This window comes from Homalodisca vitripennis, chromosome 3 (genome assembly GCF_021130785.1).
Source record: "Homalodisca vitripennis isolate AUS2020 chromosome 3, UT_GWSS_2.1, whole genome shotgun sequence".
Taxonomy (NCBI): domain Eukaryota; kingdom Metazoa; phylum Arthropoda; class Insecta; order Hemiptera; family Cicadellidae; genus Homalodisca; species Homalodisca vitripennis.
This window is the reverse complement of record NC_060209.1, coordinates 78,742,803-78,766,384: the sequence shown is the minus strand read 5'-3', so window position 1 is coordinate 78,766,384 and position 23,582 is coordinate 78,742,803. Positions and strand designations below refer to the sequence as shown.

General features: G+C 32.3%; 1 protein-coding gene across 1 annotated transcript; it reads left to right on the top strand.

Annotated features, from left to right (window-relative positions):
• The first annotated feature begins 19,070 nt into the window (after positions 1 to 19,070).
• Positions 19,071 to 22,836, top strand: LOC124358252 (LHFPL tetraspan subfamily member 6 protein-like). Its single transcript, XM_046810545.1, has 3 exons — positions 19,071 to 19,202; positions 20,528 to 20,643; positions 22,776 to 22,836. The coding sequence occupies exons 1-3, from the start codon at positions 19,104 to 19,106 to the stop codon at positions 22,834 to 22,836; spliced, it is 276 nt and encodes a 91-aa protein (XP_046666501.1). The 5' UTR covers positions 19,071 to 19,103.
• Positions 22,837 to 23,582: the final 746 nt, after the last annotated feature.

Here is a 23,582-nt window from a genome sequence, read left to right as displayed (position 1 = left end):
GAAGTGTTGTATAATTCCGTGTTGATTTAGAGCGGAAGGTAGATCAAACAACACTGTCAAGCTTATATAGGTCTCCTATATAGGTTGTATTAGGTCTCTGTCATATTAATCCTCACAATAATTGTGATTTAATTTTAAATTTAGATAAAAGAGTTGAAAACTCTGTGGAGCTTGAGAGAATTAATTGCAAATTCAAACACAAAGAGATGTTTTAGAACAGTTTTCATGGCACTTTCTAATAACATTTTATAACCAAATTACGTAATAATATAAAAGTTTGAAAATCGTCTTTATCATTCTTCTTTTCTAAACACTGGGATTAATTATTTCACGTTAAATTGGTGTTGACATTAAACAAGTTTTTGTATTATTATTATTTTTAAATAACTAATTGGTTAATGAATTTATATGAATCTATTCAGTGTCCAGAAAGATTCACCGACAAAACAAGGATGAAGATGAGAATGTATTGATGGACCATGTGATTGAACCTATACTTGTTTGCCTATGCTGACAGCCGTAATGGTAAGAAATGGCACTGGTATCGTAAAAGTAAATAACTGATTAACAAAAAAGCATTAAAATATCTTGTCACTGAAGTTGCTAAGAGTTGTGGTAAGAATATCACAGATGTCTAAGGTAGACTTTGTTTCAACATAAACGTTTGTGTTTAATGTTATAGTTAAATGGGAAGATTAAACTTCAACAAGTATCATACAATTGACAAAAGCTTAAATTGCATACATGTTGATAACGCCTTCACAAATAAAGAAACACTGAGACCACATGCGTGAATGTGTATTGCCTGATGATGTAAATACAGGCGAAAGGTTCTATATAAAAAAGGTGCAGTTAAGTTAGAGTTTAAGTACACAACATTTTTTAAGAAATGTATGTGTTGATGTAACTTTATAATGAATTAATTGATAGAAAATATTTTGGATTCACAACATTACCAAATATTTTACTAAAACTTTCAGTGATTTTTGCAAATTGTATAGGTATGTGCACGATTGTGGGTCAAATCTCGATTATCAGTTTCACGAAGTTTGATTCAATCGTATATATTTCTTTCTTTGTAATTCAGAAATCCTTTTTTGTCTTAACAAGCTATGTAACATTCGTGGAGTAGGCCTACTTACATTTTCTTTCATCAAGTTTTCTTAATCAAGTTTTTGGGTTTAAATCTATTCGTTGGGCTTAAATTTCTAAGAATGCAGTAAATTTTAAAGCATTTTTATAATGGAAGTAAAGTAAATAGTACATTCTTGTCAAGAACTGAGTCCATGTTGTAGTTACTATGTTTGAGAGTTGACGTGTGTAAGTCATAATGTCGACTAATATTAATAAACTATTAACCCAAATTTCAATTTAATTTATAGGTTTTTAGTTCATAATGTTTTGTACGTGAATAGCGTGTGAAATTACTGCCATTTTATCTTTAAAATTTAATCACAAACTGTGACTAACCATTCTGACATGGACAGAATCAGATGGATACTTAATGTCTACAACTTGCGTTAGCATTATTCGACGTTGACATTTTATAGCAAATTTGCTTTAAGGTTGAGTAAATGTAACTGTTATGGAAAAAAGGAACCACAGGGAGCCGGCTAAGGCCTAATACACTGGGCTTAAAGTTGTCCATATAATGTAGTCCATATGCCGGTACTGAAAGGCATATAAACAAGTGAGCGTTGCTAACCAGGGCTGGTCTTTGAAGATGAGAGGTCTACTCCATTGATGTGGTCGTAGGTTATATGTGTTGAACGTTTACCTATAGTATTATCTATAATTGGAGCTCACAAAAATGGCAAATCGCCGGTTGTTGCTGGTTACAACGTATAACTGCAGCTCATAAATGGTGAAACGCCGGATGTTTCTGGATAACAATTTGCAGTAGGAGCTCACAAAAATTATGAAACGCCGACTGTTGCTGGGTTACAATCTAAAATTGGACCTCGCATATGGTGAAGCGTCGGTTGTTCCTAGATAACAATTTGTAGTAGGAGCTCACAAAAATTATGAAAAACGCCGACTGTTGCTGGGTTACAATATAAAATTGGACCTCACATATGGTGAAACGCCGGATGTTTCTGGATAACAATTTGTAGTAGGAGCTCACAAAAATTATGAAACGCCGACTGTTGCTGGGTTACAATCTAAAATTGGACCTCACATATGGTGAAGCGTCGGTTGTTCCTAGATAACAATTTGTAGTAGGAGCTCACAAAAATTATAAAATGCCGGCTGTTGCAGGGTTACAATCTAAAATTGGACCTCACATATGGTGAAGCGTCGGTTGTTCCTAGATAACAATTTGTAGTAGGAGCTCACAAAAATTATGAAATGCCGGCTGTTGCTGGGTTACAATCTAAAATTGGACCTCACATATGGTGAAGCGTCGGTTGTTCCTAGATAAAAATTTGTAGTAGGAGCTCACAAAAATTATGAAATGTCGGCTGTTGCTGGGTTACAATCTAAAATTGGACCTCACAAATGGTGAAGCGCAGTTGTTCATAGATAACGTTTTGTAATAGGAGTTCACAAAAATTATGAAACGCCGACTGTTGCTGGGTTACAATCTATAATAATTGGACCTCACAAATGGTGAAGCGCAGTTGTTCATAGATAAAATTTTGTAATAGGAGCTCACAAAAATTATGAAACGCCGGCTGCAGCTGGGTTACAATCTATAATTCGACCTCACAAATGGTGAAGCGCCGGTTGTTCCTAATTTGTAATAGGAGTTCACAAAAAGTATGAAACGCCGACTGTTGCTGGGTTACAATCTATAATTGGACCTCACAAATGATGAAGCGCAGTTTTTCATAGATAACATTTTGTAATAGGAGTTCACAAAAATTATGAAACGCCAACTGTTGCTGGGTTACAATCTATAATTGGACCTCACAAATGGTTAAGCGCCTGTTGTTCATAGATAACATTTTGTAATAGGAGCTCACAAAAATTATGAAACGCCGACTGTTGCTGGGTTACAATCTGTAATTGGACCTCACAAATGGTGAAGCGCAGTTGTTCATAGATAACATTTTGTAATAGGAGCTCATAAAAATTATGAAACGCCAACTGTTGCTGGGTTACAATCTGTAATTGGACCTCACAAATGGTGAAGCGCAGTTGTTCATAGATAACATTTTGTAATAGGAGTTCACAAAAATTATGAAACGCCAACTGTTGCTGGGTTACAATCTGTAATTGGACCTCACAAATGGTGAAGCGCAGTTGTTCATAGATAACATTTTGTAATAGGAGTTCACAAAAATTATGAAACGCCAACTGTTGCTGGGTTACAATGTATAATTGGACCTCAAAAAAGGTGAAGCGCCGGATGTATCTGGATAACAATTTGTAGTAGGAGCTAACAAAAATTATGAAACGCCGGCTGCAGCTGGGTTACAACCTATAATTCGACCTCACAAAATGGTGAAGCGCCGGTTGTTCCTAATTTGTAATAGGTGCTCACAAAAATTATGAAACGCCGGCTTTTGCTCTGTTAAAATCTATAATTGGACCTCACAAATGGTGAAGCGCCGGATGTATCTGAACAGGTTTCTATGCTATGTTTATTGATGTAGCTCGCCTCCAGGTAGCGTTGCCAAAGATAATAGATTTCAAAGCGCCTGCACATTATAAACTGCAATTACGAGACAGTTACGAATATTTAATAGCCAAACATTATTTGAAGGCGCTAAGTTATGATGTATATTTGTCTTGAAGATAAATTTCTGGTTGTTCTTAAAGCTAGAGTGTTAGACCACTTTATAATAAAACACATGTACGTGTAAAATGGCTATAAACATATACAGATTTTCTTGATCGTGGAAACAAAGCAAACTCTACATCGGCGTTGGAAATATAATTTACTTGAGCCAGAAGTGCACTTACACGGGTAACACTTACGAAAAGCGTGCGAAGCCGCGGGAAACAGCTAGTCTCATAAAAAGATTAGTTGAATATTTGTTGGAATATACTGTAAAGGTATAAACTCCAAATCGTTTTTAACACGAGAAGAGGAGCAAGTTATGCCACGCGCTGTTATTCATTACGAGCGATAGATTATTTCTTGTGTTAAGGGCCTCAGGTAGACAACTCAAGTCATTAACCAAGTGTTTTGCTGCTCTCTCATTCAAAACCAATGCCAGATTGCTAAAGTTTCTGAAGTGTGTATGAATAATTATCGAACCATTTATCAATACCTAACCATAAACCAGGGATAAGCCTACCATGTGATTTTAAAAAGAGGAGTTTCTCTTTGTTTGAGTCCATTTAAGAGTCCATTATGTTTAACTTGATTCCTCACATCTGAAACAAAAGGTTGGATTCCGAAGAATTTAGAACTAAACAATACTTATGTGTAAAAATAAGGGTTTCGAAATATATTTTTATGTGCAAAAAATTTAATATACGCAAAGTGTTTGAATGTGTTGGGTATATGATATGTGTATTTGTTTTGACGATGAATTTACAATATTTATAATTAATGGCACAATGTGAGTTTTTTTATACTAGGCTTTTTTATACTTTTAAATTACATTTATCTACTATAATAAAATTCAATAATGCTTTTATGAAAATATTATTTAAGTAAATTATTTTTTATAAATAAGGAACATGCTATTACTTTTAGCCCTATTTAATATACATATACTGTACAAATTCTACATTATTATCTTCAACCGACTTCATTTGCGCCATAACTAGACAATACAAAAATTCAAATCAAATTCCTATTGTGCAATCTTACAATTTATATAAGCAGATTTAAAATTAGTGTTTTAAGATAAGGTAATTTGTCAAAAATACCTTTTATTTACAAACTCATTACGAGGTTAACTATTGTGTGCTTACACGATATCTGGTCATTACAATTGATTTGTAAGTGCGAACGTCATGATACATCGTATGGGTTAAAATTAGAAATAATTAGAAATCTCACCTTACAAGATCAACGAGAATTATCAATTCATACACCATCCTTCTCTTACACGATAAGGACATTCTTGTAACATCGTTAACTACCTAAAGGAATAAAACTGTTTATGTTGCCTACTCTTTTCCTGGGAGAAGGAATTTTATGCAACACGCTGTAATTTATACAGAATTATTCAATTTAATTCAGAATGTTCAGAAAAAGGGTGTTAAAAATGTATGTGGCTGATAGTAACTATGGTTACAAAATGTAGTGTAAATACGGCTCGAGAAATGTGCCGTTTAGCAACTAGCCGCCGTTTTGAATTTCGAATAAAAATATTATCTCTAAAACTAGTAAAGATCGAAACCAAATTTTGCACATGAGTTATGATAAATGGTATGAAAAATTATATTTTGCTTCGATATTGAAAAATGGCGCTCGTAGACAAATTTAACAATATGAATATACATTACGATAATACACAAAATGTTGAATTATTTCTGGGAACATGAAAAATAACCCTAAAAGCTTCTACAAAATATATGTTTAAACATCGTAGAACTACAATAATAAACTCATGAAGTTGCTTCTTACTCACATCGTTCAATAGTATGCAAGATGAACAACTTATAAAATATACCTAGAATAGAATAGAAACAGTACACATCGATTGGGTGCTTTGTTTAGGAAAACGTTTTAACAAAGTCCATCATATTAAACACAAGTTTGCAATAGCACACAAATAATATGTGGTACATGTGCAAGTAAAGATTGACATCCAGTGTCGAAGTTTACTAAAGTAGATACAATACGTGAGCCAAGTTAGAGAATACAATGCACGTCTGGCGGGAGTGTATAGCCTAGATACTTGTTTCTTCCATATCCAGTTAACCCTGAGCAAGAACAAATTAAAAAGTAATTATTAAAAATTACGGTTTAGATATCCAACAATAAAATACTATAACGTGCTTTATACATGTAATTGCATTTTTATTTTACTAATAAAATAATATTTAATAACACAAGCTAAGCGTTAATAATAATTATTAAGAGAATAAATATAAAGAGAATTTATTGAAGTATAATAGATGGTGCAATGTCTAGTAAGTTTCGTTTTTAATATTCAAAATTTGACAGTCAATAGGTTTTCTTAACAGTAAAAATAAACCACATGGAAATCAACACGATAAAGGTACGGATATACTTACAGTATTAATATTTTTTTATGCGGAATAGAATGTTAACAATAGCGTAAACAAACCTGGCTTTGAAACGCCAAAGTGAGTTTCGAGATAATTGCCGTAATGCTGCGCACCCTTGGTTTTAAAGGTGTTCAGGAACTATTTATCTCCAACCACTGGAATATTTGTGATAATATACACGGTTATATAAAAATCTAACGGTGTATCACTGTGTATTTGTAAGTGAGTTACTCAATCACGGAAAAACTACTGAATCGATTGTACTGAAATTTAACTTGGGCATTCTTAATGTCTTTGGTTAAGATATAGTTATATATTTATTTCCAAAACACACCAGGCAACCAACACCCCACTGCTCTCTAAAGTTGGAAAAATTCCATCTTAGCCCCCCCCCCCCCCGTAAAGTTGAATAGGAACAAAAAATATTATTAATTGAAAGAGGCTCTGAAATGTAATCAACTGTTCCATATAAACATTGTTTTATAACATTGATTTAACCACTATTTTCAATTTGTTTAAACTAAATTTATGTTTTTAAAGTATAGAGTAAGCTTTATGGTAGCAGCACTTCTTCTTTCAAAATTTTTTGCAACCGCTGTTGAACACAGAGTAAGAAAAATATCCAGGTAAAAAAATTAAAGTTTTCAGTAAAAATATAGTTTTAACTGTACTTTTAAGCAAATATGCAGTGCTTGAGTACTATAATGGATATATAAAAGACAAAGTTATTATCTAACTTTTACTAAATACTGTTATAAAACCCAGCGGGTAACTGCTGCAGACATAAAAAAAGTTACTATCTAACTTTTAGTATAAATTTACTTTGTTATAAAACCTATCTTAACAACAGTCTTAACCAATCTTACAGTTGTCTTTTGACAGAAATATGCTTCTAAGAACCTTTGAATATATTTTCCTGATCGGGTAGCAGGGTAAAATCAACTATGGAACAAAAACTACTAAGATCGGAGTAAATTAAAATAACCATAAATATACATTTTTTGAAATAGGTATTTTCTTGATCGTGGCAACAAAGTAAACTTAAGTGCCATAAGAAATATAATTCACTTGAACCACAAGTGCACATATACATGCAATGCCTACGAATTGCGTTTGATGCCGCGGGTAACTGGTATTTTCTGATAAGACTATTGTTTTTTCGTAATGCAGCAAACGAGTTTGGTTCTTAGAATCCATCTCAGTTTTTAAGAACTGGTGTACTGTGGTTGTATATTGTTATGATGATAAAAAGGAGCAATCGAGGAATTTCTTTCATTTCTATCCCTCTTTTCTGGGACTCATTCTAGGGATGTTATAATAGTTACGCTGAAGCTATCACTACAGGGCTTTTCACTGTTCAATATACCAAAAAGGTATAAAAGAAAATAAAAATATGTCTGATAGGTGGCGCCGCGTCACTCCGGAACTAGCTCGTTTGTCCGGCGACTACCATATCCGCTTGTCTTGGGGAAAGTGACTTGTCTGGTAACAGGAAATTGCGTGCAATCTCCGTACATCACTCAACAGAAATACAAATATATCACCAGGACCAACGAACAGATAAAGACATACAACTAATGATCTCCATCCTCAACCCGAATGAATCACAATTGTAATTAAGCGTTTAATTTAACAATATTAATTTTATAAATTCAGATTAACAAAAATTATCAAATTATGTATCTAGAACGGAAGTTTAGATTTCTTTATTAAGCAAAAAAATTTCTGAGAGTTTCACAATTTTGAACTTCCTCTTATATTACATGGTGACTTATTGGCTCCTACCTCCTTCCAAAAATTTGTATTTCAATAATTCCCTCCTTGATTAAAAATTCCATTCCAAAATAATATTGATTTCTAGATGTTAAAGTCAAACTTCAAGAAACCAGACGTCAAAGCCAAAAATACTTCAAAAACATATACATATACGAGTACATAGCTTCAGAATTATACAAATATTGGCATTTTATTTTTAAAATTGATTCACAAATTGTATTTTTATTCATAAAGTACAAACAATGTAGCCTATATATCGTCAATAGGCATGTTTAATATTTATAGTAATTTAAACATTATTAGTTTAATTTCTTTTTTTAGTATATTTTAGTAAACCCATACCACATATTTTATATTTATATTTTTATAATTTCAAAGTTAATTATTAGATTATTAATAGACATTTGTGCCGATATTTTGTGAAGTTTGATGTTATACTTTTGTGTACAGTACCGGAATCTACGTGCAAAAAGTAAAATAATTTTTATAAACCACAGAAATGGCAAAAAATATTTCAGTGAGTTCCGTGGTACCTAGTACGTAATTAAATTGTCCAAATGAAACAAAATTCTTTATGGAAAATGTGAAATGAGGTAAGAATGTCAAGTATTTTATTTGTTATGGCAACAGTTGATTTTAATCTATTTAAATACTTTATTTACCATGTTAGTCATCTATGTTCCTTTGGTTCATCTGTTATTGTGTTCTGCACAAGCCTGAACTAATATTAATTATTTTTATATTGCCAACCGGCACAGGTGGCCAACAGACCATGTTGTCTAGCTAAGTGCGGTGCAGATATAAGGCTAGTAATATCATTATGTTGGCTTTTATCTATACTTGTATATTTGCTATATATTTTTATTATTTGAAGTATAAAAAATATAATGTATGGACGATATGGATTCTAAAAAAGTTTATCCTAGACTAAGCATTATAATTTATGACAGCGAATTAGTATCTATAGCAAACAGACGAACACATTACTCCCATCCAGTTCCATATTTCAGTGGAAATATCGGTTGACGTTTTTACGAGAACTGAGGTTGGGCCAGAGCCAAATTACTTGCATTGAAAATAACACAACCCCCTCACTCCTGGATAATATATTATGTAGTATGTACGAACATTGCAGTTAATCAGTGAACGCTGTTTCAAAAGATAGCTTGATTAAGAAATATGCTTACAGAAAATCGCTTGATTTATGTGTCATTCATCTCACTATTACTAAATCTATACCTGCGAAAAAATTATCAGTCTAAAATCACAATTAATCACTTTAATATTTGAAATGCTGTTACATTTGTTCAAAGTTTGTTATTGACAGTGAATAATTTGAAATATAGTTAAATTTCACAAACTTTAAATCGTTATATGTCGAACAAATATAAAAATACGTTTCGAGGATTAAAATCTAGCCCCTTCTTGAGGTGTCAAAAACTCATATGCACATAAAACTTAAAAAGTGCGGGTAGATTGGTACACCAACACCATTAAGTGCAGGCTGTAGAGAATGAGCTCAAGCGATATCACTGAACAGGAACTAAGAGCACAAAAAACACGTCACACATGTATTAGCGAAGGTGAAGATCAATGTCGGCATTTCCTGTGGTATCGCGGCGCGTCATATCAAAGTAAGAGAACAGGACGCCGATGGTCGGGGCAGGGAAAGTTAAAGGGCAGCCGCCTGCGGCCTTATTTTTGGAAACAAAATAGGTATATTTCTTGTTTTATTTGTTTGTATCGTTGTTAGTATTGTAATGAATAAGGGTTTCTGCAATTTTTAAAATTTGATATTAACATTGGTGTTGTGTATGAAGAAAAATCATTATATTGTACTTTATTAAAATTATCTATAGATATTCTTTAAAGGCGGTATTCCCGTAGGTGAGAATTATGTACATTGTAAGCAGTACCTTAATAATGTTTTAACGTTATTCAGTTATACTATTAAAGTGGTTCTTTTTAATATAACAAAACCTCAAACCTGTACTTAAAACTTCATAATGAACAGTACAAACAATAAAACAAATATGTGAAATATGCGTTCACAAGAGAATAAATACATATTATGAACAGCTCATAACTAAATGTTTAATGCTAAATGCTACGTGCCGAGAGATCGTTGTTTCCACATTTACATAAACCGTTTGCCGCGTTACAGCAGTTCTTTTTGCCTCAGGTGCCCCTGATGGTGTTTTGATATCCTTTGCCTTCACGTAGCAACTGTTTCGAGTTTGTTAGAACTTTGTTTCCAGTTTGTATTTTTAACTTACTACCCGTGTCTATTCTGTTTATTGTTTGAACAACACAATTTTTCTGCGAATAATTTACTCCTGATATTAAGTTACAGAGATATAAAACACTGGAATGAGAGAATGGGTTTGCCACTCGAGAAGCTGTTATATCAGTTGAAAACTCGTTTAACCAACATGAACCCACAGTATAATTAATTTTAATATAAAAGTTCATTGTGAATACACATACAGATGTGTTAATGTGCCCGTTACAAAAAAATACCAAAAGTCAACTTAGCCAAATATGGGAGTAAGAATGTAGTAGGGTGTGGTTTATATCTGCAGTCCTTTACTACTAGGCAAATTGAACCTTACAAACGGTTCATTATATTGTTTATTATGTATGGAATAATCACATAATATTTCATGGAAGCTTCAATTCTCCAACCAGTGTAGTTTGGACTGTAGACTTCGGCATATTTAATCTATTAAATGGTATGTTGAACGTTTCATGAATGAATGAGCGATTCATTTAATAAGGCGAACATGTGACGTTATTTTCACTCTTAACACACATTAGTAAAAGTATTTTACCATTGGTAAAATTATAACTAAAAAATCTTATGAGAATAATAATAACGTTAACCTACTCGTAATTAACAACACTATAACACTACACAACGTATAGTAACAATAAATTACCTAATTCAAAAGGAAGTCGTATGATTGCAAACCCTGAATCCAAAACTCACATTGTAACGTCTAGAACCAAAAATTTTCAAATTCAACACTTCAATAGTCTAAAGAGTTCAAGTATTACTGATTTAGTGTTGCATATGTATGATTTAGATCGTGTTTTACTCCGATGTGCTATCTGTTCATTTGTCAAGTAACTATTTTCTTTTGTGTAGTAAAAAATACAGTGAGCATTTTATAAAAATTGTCAGCGTAAGATAAAAACTGGGATTATTATAGAAGAAAATGTAAATTGCTAAGAATTTATCCCTGTGGAACTCCAGATATAGCATGTTTAGAAGAATTATCTCTAATATTGTATTGAAAACACACCTCTGGCAAGAATATAAGCAGAGTAAAGATATTTTTAAATAGTTGAAAAACGTCTGGCTAATGTTTTAATTTGTTAATCAAACATCTGAACCTTATATAACCCAAAATTCCAGACTACATGTAACTGAATTACAGTATTAAACCATCAATGTATAACATAAGAATTTATCATATATTTAAAATAATTTCAGCTTATTTAGCTGCAAGTAATATATTTTGGTAAGAGGTTAGTGACATTCGCAATACGTCTATGACAAAGTGTAGATAATACTAAAAAGATAGGATATAATATTTTCAACAAATAAAGTATGATAATTCTTAAACCAAATATAAAATTCGCTGTTGAGCCCAAATATACAACCGGAGATGCTCGCTGTTGAACCCTCGTGTTTCTGACAGACACTCTGCATCCAAATAGTCTCATTGCTGTCTCACGTATTGGTTTCAACCCCAATAAAATATCGCTCCCGATACAGTTCTATGTAGAACACGATAGTCTACTGATTCGGTTTGCAACACAAATGTATATGGTTTCATACTCAGGCAGAAAGTAGTCTCAACAACGGAATATTATGCACACTGTTTCAACGATTACATCATACTAACTGAAATACACGGAGGAACATGTTTAGGGATGGCGATGGTGTTTCAGAGAGTATGATTGTCGAATCAGTAAATTAATTAATGCAATGTAAATGACATTTATCGGTGTAGAATATAAAAGTGAAATCCGATGTAACTTTAAATTAAAATTCTAATAAGGATAAAAATTTTAAACAGTGAATTTTCCATTTAATGACTCTATTGAACAAGTTTATAACAAATTTCAATAAATAAGTTCACAACAAGTATAGGAATATAGAATAAACACATTGACTGCGTCGGACGCTCACTTATACTATCCCAGCTGTCCTAAAATCGGTTCATGACCAGTCGTGTCGAGGGTGACCAGACGGAAATTCCTAAAAGGAGGACTTTTGGGGTTGAAAAGGAGGTCATTACAGAAAAAGTAGGACAGAATTCAATTTTCTTACAAATTTGCACAAAACAATTTATTCATACATTATTAAAAAACGGAAATTATAAATTATTAGTATATTTTAAGCACACAGGTATTATAATGCAAATAAAAAAAACTCAAACTGGATGTGTTTTCACATATAAATTGAAAAATGAAATATTATTAAAGAATATATTGATAGATGAACATATGATTTGAGGCTATTATTTTATATGTGGCATAAAATTAAATTAATTATTGTTAGAATTTTTCCCTTAAAAAACTGTAACTGATTTGAACCCTAACTACAGTATTTAGAATTATATTGAAAGTAAATTTTGTGACATAACTCATTGCGATGATTCATTACATTACTAGTAAGCTGTACTAACAGACATATATAAGAAATAATCACTATAATAGACAACACTCATCATAAAACTGAATTTAACAGCCATGGCATTACGTGTGCGCTGCAATAAATTTTCATTGTCTATCTTCGGAAATCAGAATATTTTTTACTGCAATGCTACTACTTTACAACATTTAAGCGTTCGTTAAAAATCCGGACAGTTTACATAATTTTCAAAAGAATGGAGGAGAAACATTATAAAGGAGAGCATACTCTTCTAAAGCCAGACGTTTGGTCCCCCTGCTCATGTAACAGTGAAGGTGTTTACAACATATATTATAGCTCTAGACGTATAGTAGTTCAGCTACATGTAATTTAGCTAGATATGTACACTAGTTTAACAATATGTAATATAGTTAAAGATAAATAATAGTTTAATTACTTGTAATATAGTTAAGGATATATCATTGTTTAACTAAATATATTATTAGCTAGAGAAGTATAATAGATTAACAACATGTAATATAACTCTAGATGTATAATAGTTTAAAAATAATGACATATAGCTCTAGATGAAGAGGTATTCTCATTCTCTTATTAGGTGCAAGATTGAGCGCACTAAGATTTTTCGATTTGTAACAATCGAGTCATGTACACATAACGTAGCTGTGGTTGGAAGCGTTGTTTCAATGCGAATATTGACCTAAGCTCCATTTCACCGAGGTCAATCAAGTGACGCCGTCGTGATCTGGGATCGCTTTGCACCTGAGACAAAGGTAGTAAATGTTAAAATCTGGACTGCACTGGAAATCTGCTAGGTAACCAGACCGAACTCCCTTGTAACCTACGTGTCTCTGATTTCGAAACAATGCAAAGAGTTCATTTGAACGTCTTCATCGTCAATATTTTATGGATCTCTTCAAATGGACGTGGACTACAGATTCCAGGAGTCTATTTGTAACAGTGTCACATTTTTTCAGACTGCATTGAGTGGAGTTGAATTGGACCTTAGCTCAATATTCGGATTGAATCAACACTTGAACACACCATAGCTACGTTATGTGTACGTAATATGTTCTTGGATCTCTTCTATCAATAAAAGAAACGTTTTGTAGTTCATGGGAACTGTAACTGATAATAATACATCAAATATTTAATTTAAAAGAGTACAAAACCGACATGTTTTACTAGAAAAACTCAATAACAATCAACAATTAAAATATTCGATACGAAATATTGATAAAATATACGTAATTTATGCCACAGGAAACAACAGTTTTCACTTTTTTGCCTTAACATAGCGATATTTGCACACTGAAATATATATGATAGAATCTAATTATAGCAGCAATCAATCCCTAGACTAACCGCCGCGCTACGCTGCCATGGTATGCTGTGCAAACAGAATAAATTTGTGGTTGCGCACTCATTTAAACTATATGCGCTCACTGTTCAGCGTTGTGATAAACTAATTAATATTAAAATATAATGAATTATTGCTGTGAAATATTTATTTGATGCATTATTTAGATAAGGTAAAATTTTTAACAAGTCTGTCAATATCTGTAAATAAAATTAAAAGTTTGTAAATATTCGTATTTTCATAAATTGTGTTAATTATTTTTTACTAAATTGGTTTTAATGAAAGGAAAATTAATAGTGCTGTTATGAAGTGGTAGTGCTATATTCAAGCCTTTAGAGAATAGTCACTACATTTACTAAACTTAAACAGGAAATGCTCTATATTATTTCATTAATATAAAAACACTACATCACAGGTTAAGAGCCAATTTTTTTTAGATATAATGAATACGCATCCAATCGCGTTTTGCGGTTTCTTATGCTGTCTATACGTTATAAATATTTAAACAATAATCCACACATACTATATTAAACAAATACTATCTATAATATTATAACAAAATTGAATCGCTCTCTCTCTCTCCCTCCCTCTCTCTCTCACTCTCTCTCTCTCTCTCTCTCTCTCTCTCTCTCTCTCTCTCTCTTTCTCTCTGTGTGTGTGTGTGTTTTACTCAATCTATTGCAGCAACTCCATTGTGGCATAAAAATTATCTTAGTCTGGAAGTACGAGTAAATTAAAATGGCTGAAGTTGGCTTATCAGACCTATGTATGTATACATATGTATATGTTCTTGAACGGGGAATCAACACAAAATCAACTATGGCACAAAAAGTACTAAGACCGGAGTAAATTACAATTGCCAGAAATATGTTATGTTGGCCCTCTTATTCACCTCGAAATTGGGTACGAAGGCGCGTGTAACTGCTAGTTATGTCTAAAAATGAACATAATTTTAAAAATCTTTGATTTAATAATGATTTTAAAATAACTGTAACTCTGATTCAGTTATTGTATTCTTTGTGGTTGTAGTCGGGATTAAGTTTTAAATTATATTAAAGGAGATATACCTAACAATACTTCGAGGACAAGAAATATTGTTTCATGCGTTGTAGTAGAATAATCCGAAACGTTACAAGAATATTTTGTGGTATTGTATAATACATTTGAAAACGTTTGTGCCAGTTATGCGGTACAATTTGTTTATTGTTACTGTCGTTACGGGTGGCGAAAGGCGAGGGTGGTTATCAGCTGACTTGCCACCCAGTCAGCTGTTGGGGTTGTTCCGAGCACGTCAGTGTGACAGCGGCTACAGGCTGGAATGTACGTACACTCGCCCGTTACCTCCTGGCGTGACGTCATCGTAGTGTCGTGCGTATCGTGAACATTTCTTGGGATTATCATCACAACCAGCGTGAGTGCATTGTAATTTCACTACAAAGCTACTAAAGATTTTAAATTATTTTATCGAAATGATTATCACGTCGATTATACTATAAGGAGGAGGGAGTTAAAAAAATACAATTGACAATTATGTAATTCCAAATTACTGCTATTTCATAAAAAATAATACAACAATAAAATACATCATACGTAATTTTTTGCAAAACTAGTACGCTATAACGGTACTTACAACTAAAACTGTTAGAAACTCTGTTTGATATAACTTCACCATTTTAAATTTAAGTACCGGTAGGGTCTATATCCGATCCTTTCTTCGAGTGTTTTCAAAATCATTGTTAAACCTAAAATGTTTTGTTTTTCTTTTCTTTTTTTTTCTTCCATGAGATGTAGAAGAAGAACTGAATTCTATTTATTCCTTTCGTTTTGTTTGTACACTTGTATTCTTGAAAATGCTATGAAAGTGATTAATAAAATCTTTTCATAAATCATTGAAAATAGTGCATAAAGTCCTTATTATGAGATGTTTAGGTCCATTATGTTTTATTTAAAGAAGTAATTTTTAATAATAAATAATTTAAATAGCACTTTTTGTGCTTTTTGACTTTATTGTAAAGTAGTTTTATAAGTTACGCCGTAAACTCACATACCCGACGCAATATGTGAATATACATGTGAATAGTACATCATTAAAGCTGTTTCTCTGCTACACAATGTGGGAATATTCGTCATTGCAATCATTCTGGAATTAATTTTCTTCATTATGAATTCCAATTAAATTTGCTATCAATTGAAATTGTGAGAAATTATGACTATATATTATTCCAGTGGCTGTACCCTCAACAACAATGTCGTTTATATAATCTCCACAATAGTTCGGTATGCACTTAAATTTATTTAATGTTGAATACAGACTAATTCTTTTTTTATTAAAATAGTTTTAATGTTATGTATGTATTTTGAAATTGAATTCTTGTAGATTTGGCAGTTTAATCATATTCATAATTATTCTGAAAAATTTCCGAGTACTCTAAAATAATATTATTATGAAACTGAAAAATGATAAAAGTTTAAAAATATTTTAAATACAAATATTTAGTCATTAATTTAATTAATATTCTAAGTACATCCACATGATTGGTTCTCCACTCGTAAATATATGTGGTACCCAAATATATGTTTTTATCGTAAGATCCACAATTTATGTTTATCTATACAAAATATCAATGCCGCTCATAAAACTTTATACAAGTATAACACAATCTTTGCGAACCAGCCATAAACTTCACCGTCAGTAATTACTCGTACCTAAACATGGTTCAACGCAAGATTTCACTTTTTCTATCTCAATAGGTTTTTAAAATAGTATGATACTAACAGACATTTATGAAGAAAAATACAAGCACTACAAAATACTCCTTGTTTCAAGTTGGTTTTAGACGATGGACGGGTTGTGAAAGAAACAGGATTTCCCGGACAATTGCCATCGTTCAGTGACACAATACAATCAATAACACTACGTTTCGAGATCTGCAATCTGATCTCTTCTTCAGGTAAAGACTAAACTAATGCATGACTACAACCTAGGTTAAAGTAAACAAAACATATCAGAATGTAGTGACACGTTTAACTCAGGAACCACAACATGGCTGTTATGTGTCACTCCATGCATACCAACTCTAAAACATCCACTTAATAAAAACTAAACACTAATAATTATTAAAACTGAACTACAGAAAACCCACTATCAGGGTATTAGTGATTTTATTGTATCACTGAAATGTCCGGAAAAATCCTGTTTCCTTTAAAAAAATGCTGATAATAATTTGCATACATGAAACATACTGTCGTAATACGGCTGCTGTGGCTGCAGTTCTCTCCATCTTCAGCTTGTTTGAGCGGTAAAACAAATTCCAGCTGTCTTGTATAAAATAACTAATAATGAAACGTATGAAATGGAAAAAATTATAAACTTTTCATATTTGTGAATTTACTCATGGTAATAATCTTAACACTTCCGTAGTTTCGTGCAACCTCTAAAAATTGTAATTTTATTTCCTGCTGTTCAATAAAATGTTCAAATAAATGAAAAAAAATGTCAATAAAATGTATAGTTTTAGTTTGTCCTGCTGGGGAGATTGTTAATTGATAATGATTTTGCACTTTCTATTCAACAGTGTTTTAAATATTACAGAATATTGAGAATTTGCAAGGTTAACTCCACATTGGAATGATTGTTATCTGATTATTTTAGAATGTATTAGAATGTATGTAAACCACCCGTTGATAATTAAAAAAAATATTAATTATTCACACGTACATTAAATCACGTACACTTTAACGAAAAGCCATTTTGATTTTGATGATGACAATAAAAGGTTTGAAAAAGTAACAAGATTGTCATCGATTGTTCAATATTCAGGCCAAATGATTGATTCGTTCAAATATTATTTTTACTCCAGGTAATATGCTGAATCGACCCATGCGTACTGTAACTTCGTTAAGTTGGCTGCACATCTGAGCTGAAATTAAAATTGTCGTGGAACTGACCAATAATGAAAATAATACTGCAGTTTTCTCTAATAAATATGTCTTACAAAAAACGTTCAAATCGATAATCGATGATATTTAGATTAACAAAGATGTAGTTAAAATCTAAAAATAGGTATACTGATTTATTTTTTTATTTTTTACAATTTAAATTTTTTAAACTGTATTAATTCGTGTTCATCACTGTAGTGTTGATTCATCCTTTTTATATATTTAAACGTATTAAAAGTTCAGACAACAGAAAAGCTGTGTCCTATTCTAATAAAAAAAGGTAAAGAGTAGAGATTTGTAAGTTGGCTCCAATTTTCAATAACGAATTTAAGTATTAAATCTTTCATTGTTCCAAGAACAAAGCAGTGAAATATGATGCTGTTCTTGCTCAGGCACAATAGCAACGATGCGAAGTTCTGTAGAATACGGACGCTCAAAGCATTTATTATTAGCTCATACTGGATATAATCCATGTCTTAACAACAAGGTAAGTAAGGTTTAAATAAAGCCTATCAGTATTACTTAACATAGTTATGAAATTAAAAATAATTTTTTTAAAATTCTGCTTTTAAGACTAATACCATGTCATATGCTACTTCGGACTTCTTTCTGTCCCGCTACTAGTAAGCAAGCCTTTCGTAAGGAGCAGCTCGACTTGAGCATAATTTATAGTTAATCACCTTTTGACACTAATTTGTTTATGTCAGTTTTATAAGTATGACGCATGCGCTCTTGTTACGTGTTGTAAGCAGGCGGATGGGCACACTGACAAGGCTAGGCCACTTGTGGGCTCTACTGTCCGTCGCAGCCGCCGTCCTCTACTGCTCGGGCTTCTATCTTCCCTTCTGGCTCTACATTAAATTTATAGATTATAGCAATGAATATTACTGGCTGTATGTTGTGTAGGCTGGCGGATGGACACACTGACAAGGCCAGGCTACTTGTGGGCTCTACTGTCCGTCGCCGCCGCCGTCCTCTGCTGCTCGGGCTTCTATCTTCCCTTCTGGCTCTACATTAAATTTATAGATTATAGCAATGATTATTACTGACTGTATGTTGTGTAGGCTGGCGGATGGGCACACTGACAGGGCCAGGCTACTTGTGGGCTCTACTGTCCGTCGCCGCCGCTGTCCTCTGCTGCTCGGGCTTCTATCTTCCCTTCTGGCTCTACATTAAATTTATAGATTATAGCAATGAATATTACTGACTGTATGTTGTGTAGGCTGGCGGATGGGCACACTGACAGGGCCAGGCTACTTGTGGGCTCTACTGTCCGTCGCCGCCGCCGTCCTCTGCTGCTCGGGCTTCTATCTTCCCTTCTGGCTCCAGGTTAGCAGTACACGTATCATGTAGGAAATCATACTGTATAGCGATATAACTTAGCCATACATTATGATTCCTTAATTAGTTGTATTCAAATGCAGAGTTAAGAGGATTCGGAGTTCCGACACTGACATGCCTGTATATATACGGGAGTTATGTACTTGGTCGTCTCATGTTCACATCGCGTGACAATGTTGTGAACTGATTTCAGACACACGTGAAGTAGACTTGTACACTAAATTTCTCAACCTGTGGGGCCGATGTTTGGTCAGATCAAGGGAAAGTCGGTTAAACGAAAATCAGCAATATACAATCCCTAAGCTATAAAATATCATAATGACCTTTATGTCGTTTATAGCTATTCGTGTTTATTGGTAATCTCTGCAACTCGTTTACTGTTCATTCCGTTCTGTGTGAATTAATACACAATTAAATACACGTCTAAAACAATTTCGTTGTTATTGCACCGAGTGTGGCTAGAAATACAGAGATAATTCTCGCTTTTAGGAACGGCAACAGTTAATCCGAGGTTGGTTAAGAGAGCGGCTACAGTATTGTTTCCATTCGGTGGATGTACAGCCACATGATTCAAAAAACCACCTTCCCTAATTTTTACACAGTTGAGATGAAGTTTGATTTTTATATTTAGTGTGCTTTACTTTCGAATTTATTGTCCAGTTTTGTTTTAGGAAATCAATTTTTTCAACTTCTATTTAAATGACTTCATATAGTTTCCATTAAGATATGAAAGAATTCATTGTAACATAATATGTTACAATGAATTCTTTGTAACATTCTCTAGCTGTTCAACACTATCATATTATGATAGTGTTGAACAGCTATGCAATCAAATTTGTACCTGTAACTCGATTTTTAAATCTGTTCTAAAAATTTCCCAAGTTTCTCCCAGTACAAAAAACGCATTAACCTGGTAAGCGAGCCGTATATCATCACTGTCAAATAAATCTTGCCCAGATCGTTCCTATATTTTCCGAACATAACGAGGCTTTTGATAAAAAGAGCTGTGGCTGGCCCCAAGCCAAATTACTTCCTATTGTACATTGTATAACACTGCATGGCCATGACACTGTGTTTTGTCCCAGAGCATATTGGGTTGTTTTTTATACTGAAGACTCGTTCACATATTATGGCATAGACTTGCATTGTTAGCGCCACCTCATTAATATTTCGTAATCTGTTTTATAAATTTACAACCGTTAACATCATATAATGTTTGATTTTAAGGTTGTAATAGTTCTTATATTAAATGTTATACTATATACGTGGTCCTTATCTGTTGTGAGTACTAAATGTATATTTGTATTCTGCAGGGAAAGATGCTGGGGAGGATAGATGCATACTTTAACAGTTTCCGACGCTGCAACTACCCCAAACTCAGCCCTCTGGGGACCGTAGAGGTAGTGATGCAGTGCGCCAGATACTCCAGGTATCATATATTTATTTTTAAAACATTTTGGTTAGTCAAATCTTATTGAAAAATTGGCTTCTCAGCCGATAGTTTATTGTAAGATTATTGTGCCTGTTAGACTTTAATAGCTAGCATTTTATTTTATTTCCTTTCCTCAACGGTAAAACCATTACACAAACTTCATTCATGATGAACAGCATAATATATGACTACTAATAGTAACTACACACAAATTTAAGCATTACTCATAAATAAGAATATGAAATGTACTTTATAGTCTGAATATGAAAGTAAATGAAGAAATATGAAATATCTACATAGTGTTAAAAATTAAACTTTAACATAAAATAAAACACAGAAAATATAGAAATTAGATACAAATATAAGTGCTAACATTAGCACCTTGAAAATGACTATTATTCATTATATGTGTTTACTATTATTATTATTTTACTTTCATAATTGCCCAATAACTAATAAATTGTATTATAAATACTTGATAGTGGTTGCTGAAAATATGGCCAAATATATTTGATCTAATCCAGTAACTTTTAATGCACTTAATAGTTGAAAATTAAAATATATACCAACAATATATTATAAATATTTAATCAAATTAATTTATATTACCTTTAGGAACGCTTAAAATGATCATTATTGTATTTATGTACAATGTATTTTTAAATTGATTATAATGTTAAATTTATTTTAAATCTTTTAACAATGAACTATTGATCAGTTGCCTCGTAGATTCGAAGCCTATCATACGATCTTTATTAAATGCACAAAACTATATGTTTAGAGAGATTCTAAAAACCAAAAGATTCAATAAAATAATCTTTATCTACATAAATATTAAGATTTAATCACCACATGCAGACACAACCACCTTGTCTTGTAAAAGTTTTCTCAAGAAAAGGATTATTTGTTTTACATAAAGCAAATTAAAGTAAAGTAAACTTTCTTAAAATTTCTTATATAATTTAAATAAAATAAAAATCTGGAATTTAATTCAAAATAAAATGTACTTTTCTCTATCATAAGAGAATCTAAGTAAACTAGATTACATAGATGCAAAGAGAAAACTGTAATAATTATACTATATTCCTCCCAAAAATATTTACTTTATATCTTGATGTATTAAATGTATTCTGAATATTGTACTTTTAATTTCTATTGCAAGTAGCCTTTAAATTATATTAAAATTGAACACTTTACTTTAAAAATTCTTGCACACTTGTTCTCTCTTGCAAACTTTGTATCAAAATAATACAATATATCATGTAAAAGATAGATAACATTAGTTGAAAACAAATTTCCCATACAAAACTCGTAATTCAACTATAAAATTTCTACTTGCGCAAAATCCCACGCAGATTGTGTAAGGAAAAAGAAACAACCAAAAATGCACAAATTAAAACCGCTGATTATAGATCACTGCTTTAAACCGTTAACTGGAAACCGCTCGAAAAGGAAGCCGAAATAGGTGCATGGGAGTTTTTATACCGACCCCTTCCCTAACCGAAATTATCTTATCACCGACGCTCTTGATACGCATCCGACTATCCAATGAAATCTGCCAAGGTTAGAGAAATTAATTTTCAATTGTTCAACCCCTATTGTAACCAGTTATCAAAGTAGTCTTGCAGGCAAATCGCTGTTTTACTGTACCATATTGTACGCGGACCATTTTTTGAGAAATTACATTTTAAAATTTATCTATGTTTAGACAAATCTACCTGTATTCTAAAATATTTTCGTATGTTTTCTTCCAAAATCATTCATTAACAAGGTTTCAATTTCTCTCCCTTCCCTCTGTTCCGAAAGCTTTCCTCAAGAGGGGTATTTAAAACCACCTATTTTCAATATCTACTAAACATACATTGACAAGAAAACATTTTACAAACCTATCCTTAACAGTCATCACACAAAAATCTAAACCTATAAAATGGAGTAACTTTCTCTGTGTTTAAGTGGTGTCAGTAGAACATTGTTGACAGATAGCTACGTATCTAAAGTCTAAGGTCCACGTCCCTGCCATGTAACAGTTATAATTTAATTACTATTATGCCCGATAAGACGAACACTCGTCCCAGTGTATAATGGTTTGCTTTAAATGGTCACCAGTTATTAATTTTTTCTTTAAACAGCTGTCGGGAATTCCAAGTGGCCTGGAGTAGGAGGTCTTTGTTGCAGAGATCTTTGCGCTAGTGACACGATCCAGCTGCAATTAACATTGGACAATATCATTCTTTTAAATGTATTGCCTGACCAGATCTCAATGATTTTGATGTAATATTGTATCACTTCAAAATAATTTTAAATTTATTCAAACACTTCTTCCTAACATTGAAATATGTAAAATGATCCATTACATTTTATTCAACTTTATCGTGTTTGCCAATCGGTTACTAAATTTAATACCTAACATTTTGTTATTTACATGAAACAGGGAAAACGTGGGTATTTCCTTCATTCGTTTAACAGAAATACATGGAAACCAAGTGAAAACAGCAGTTTAGTTACCGCATATTGTGTATAAACAATCACTTGCATTCAATTAATATTCACAACATGACCATCACCGTAAGAAATATATACACAGTAGGTATTTTATTTCTAAACTATCATCGATAATTGGAATATCACATTATGATTCAAATAATAAAACTATTTTCCTATGCCCCAAATTTATCTTCATGTTATCATTACTTCCAATTCATGTTATCTGTGTTAAATGTTCCTGTAAAAAAAACACAATAATACCAAATGCTTGGGTCTTGGCTTTATATCTAGATATTTATACATTTCTTCATAAGAATTTTTTAATTAAACATTTTTGATCCACCCTGAGTAACAAATTTAAAAGATAGTAATAATTTTCCATTTTCCTTTGAATAAACTATAAACATTTAATTTTATTAAAATCGTTTCAAATCCTGGACATTGCAATATTT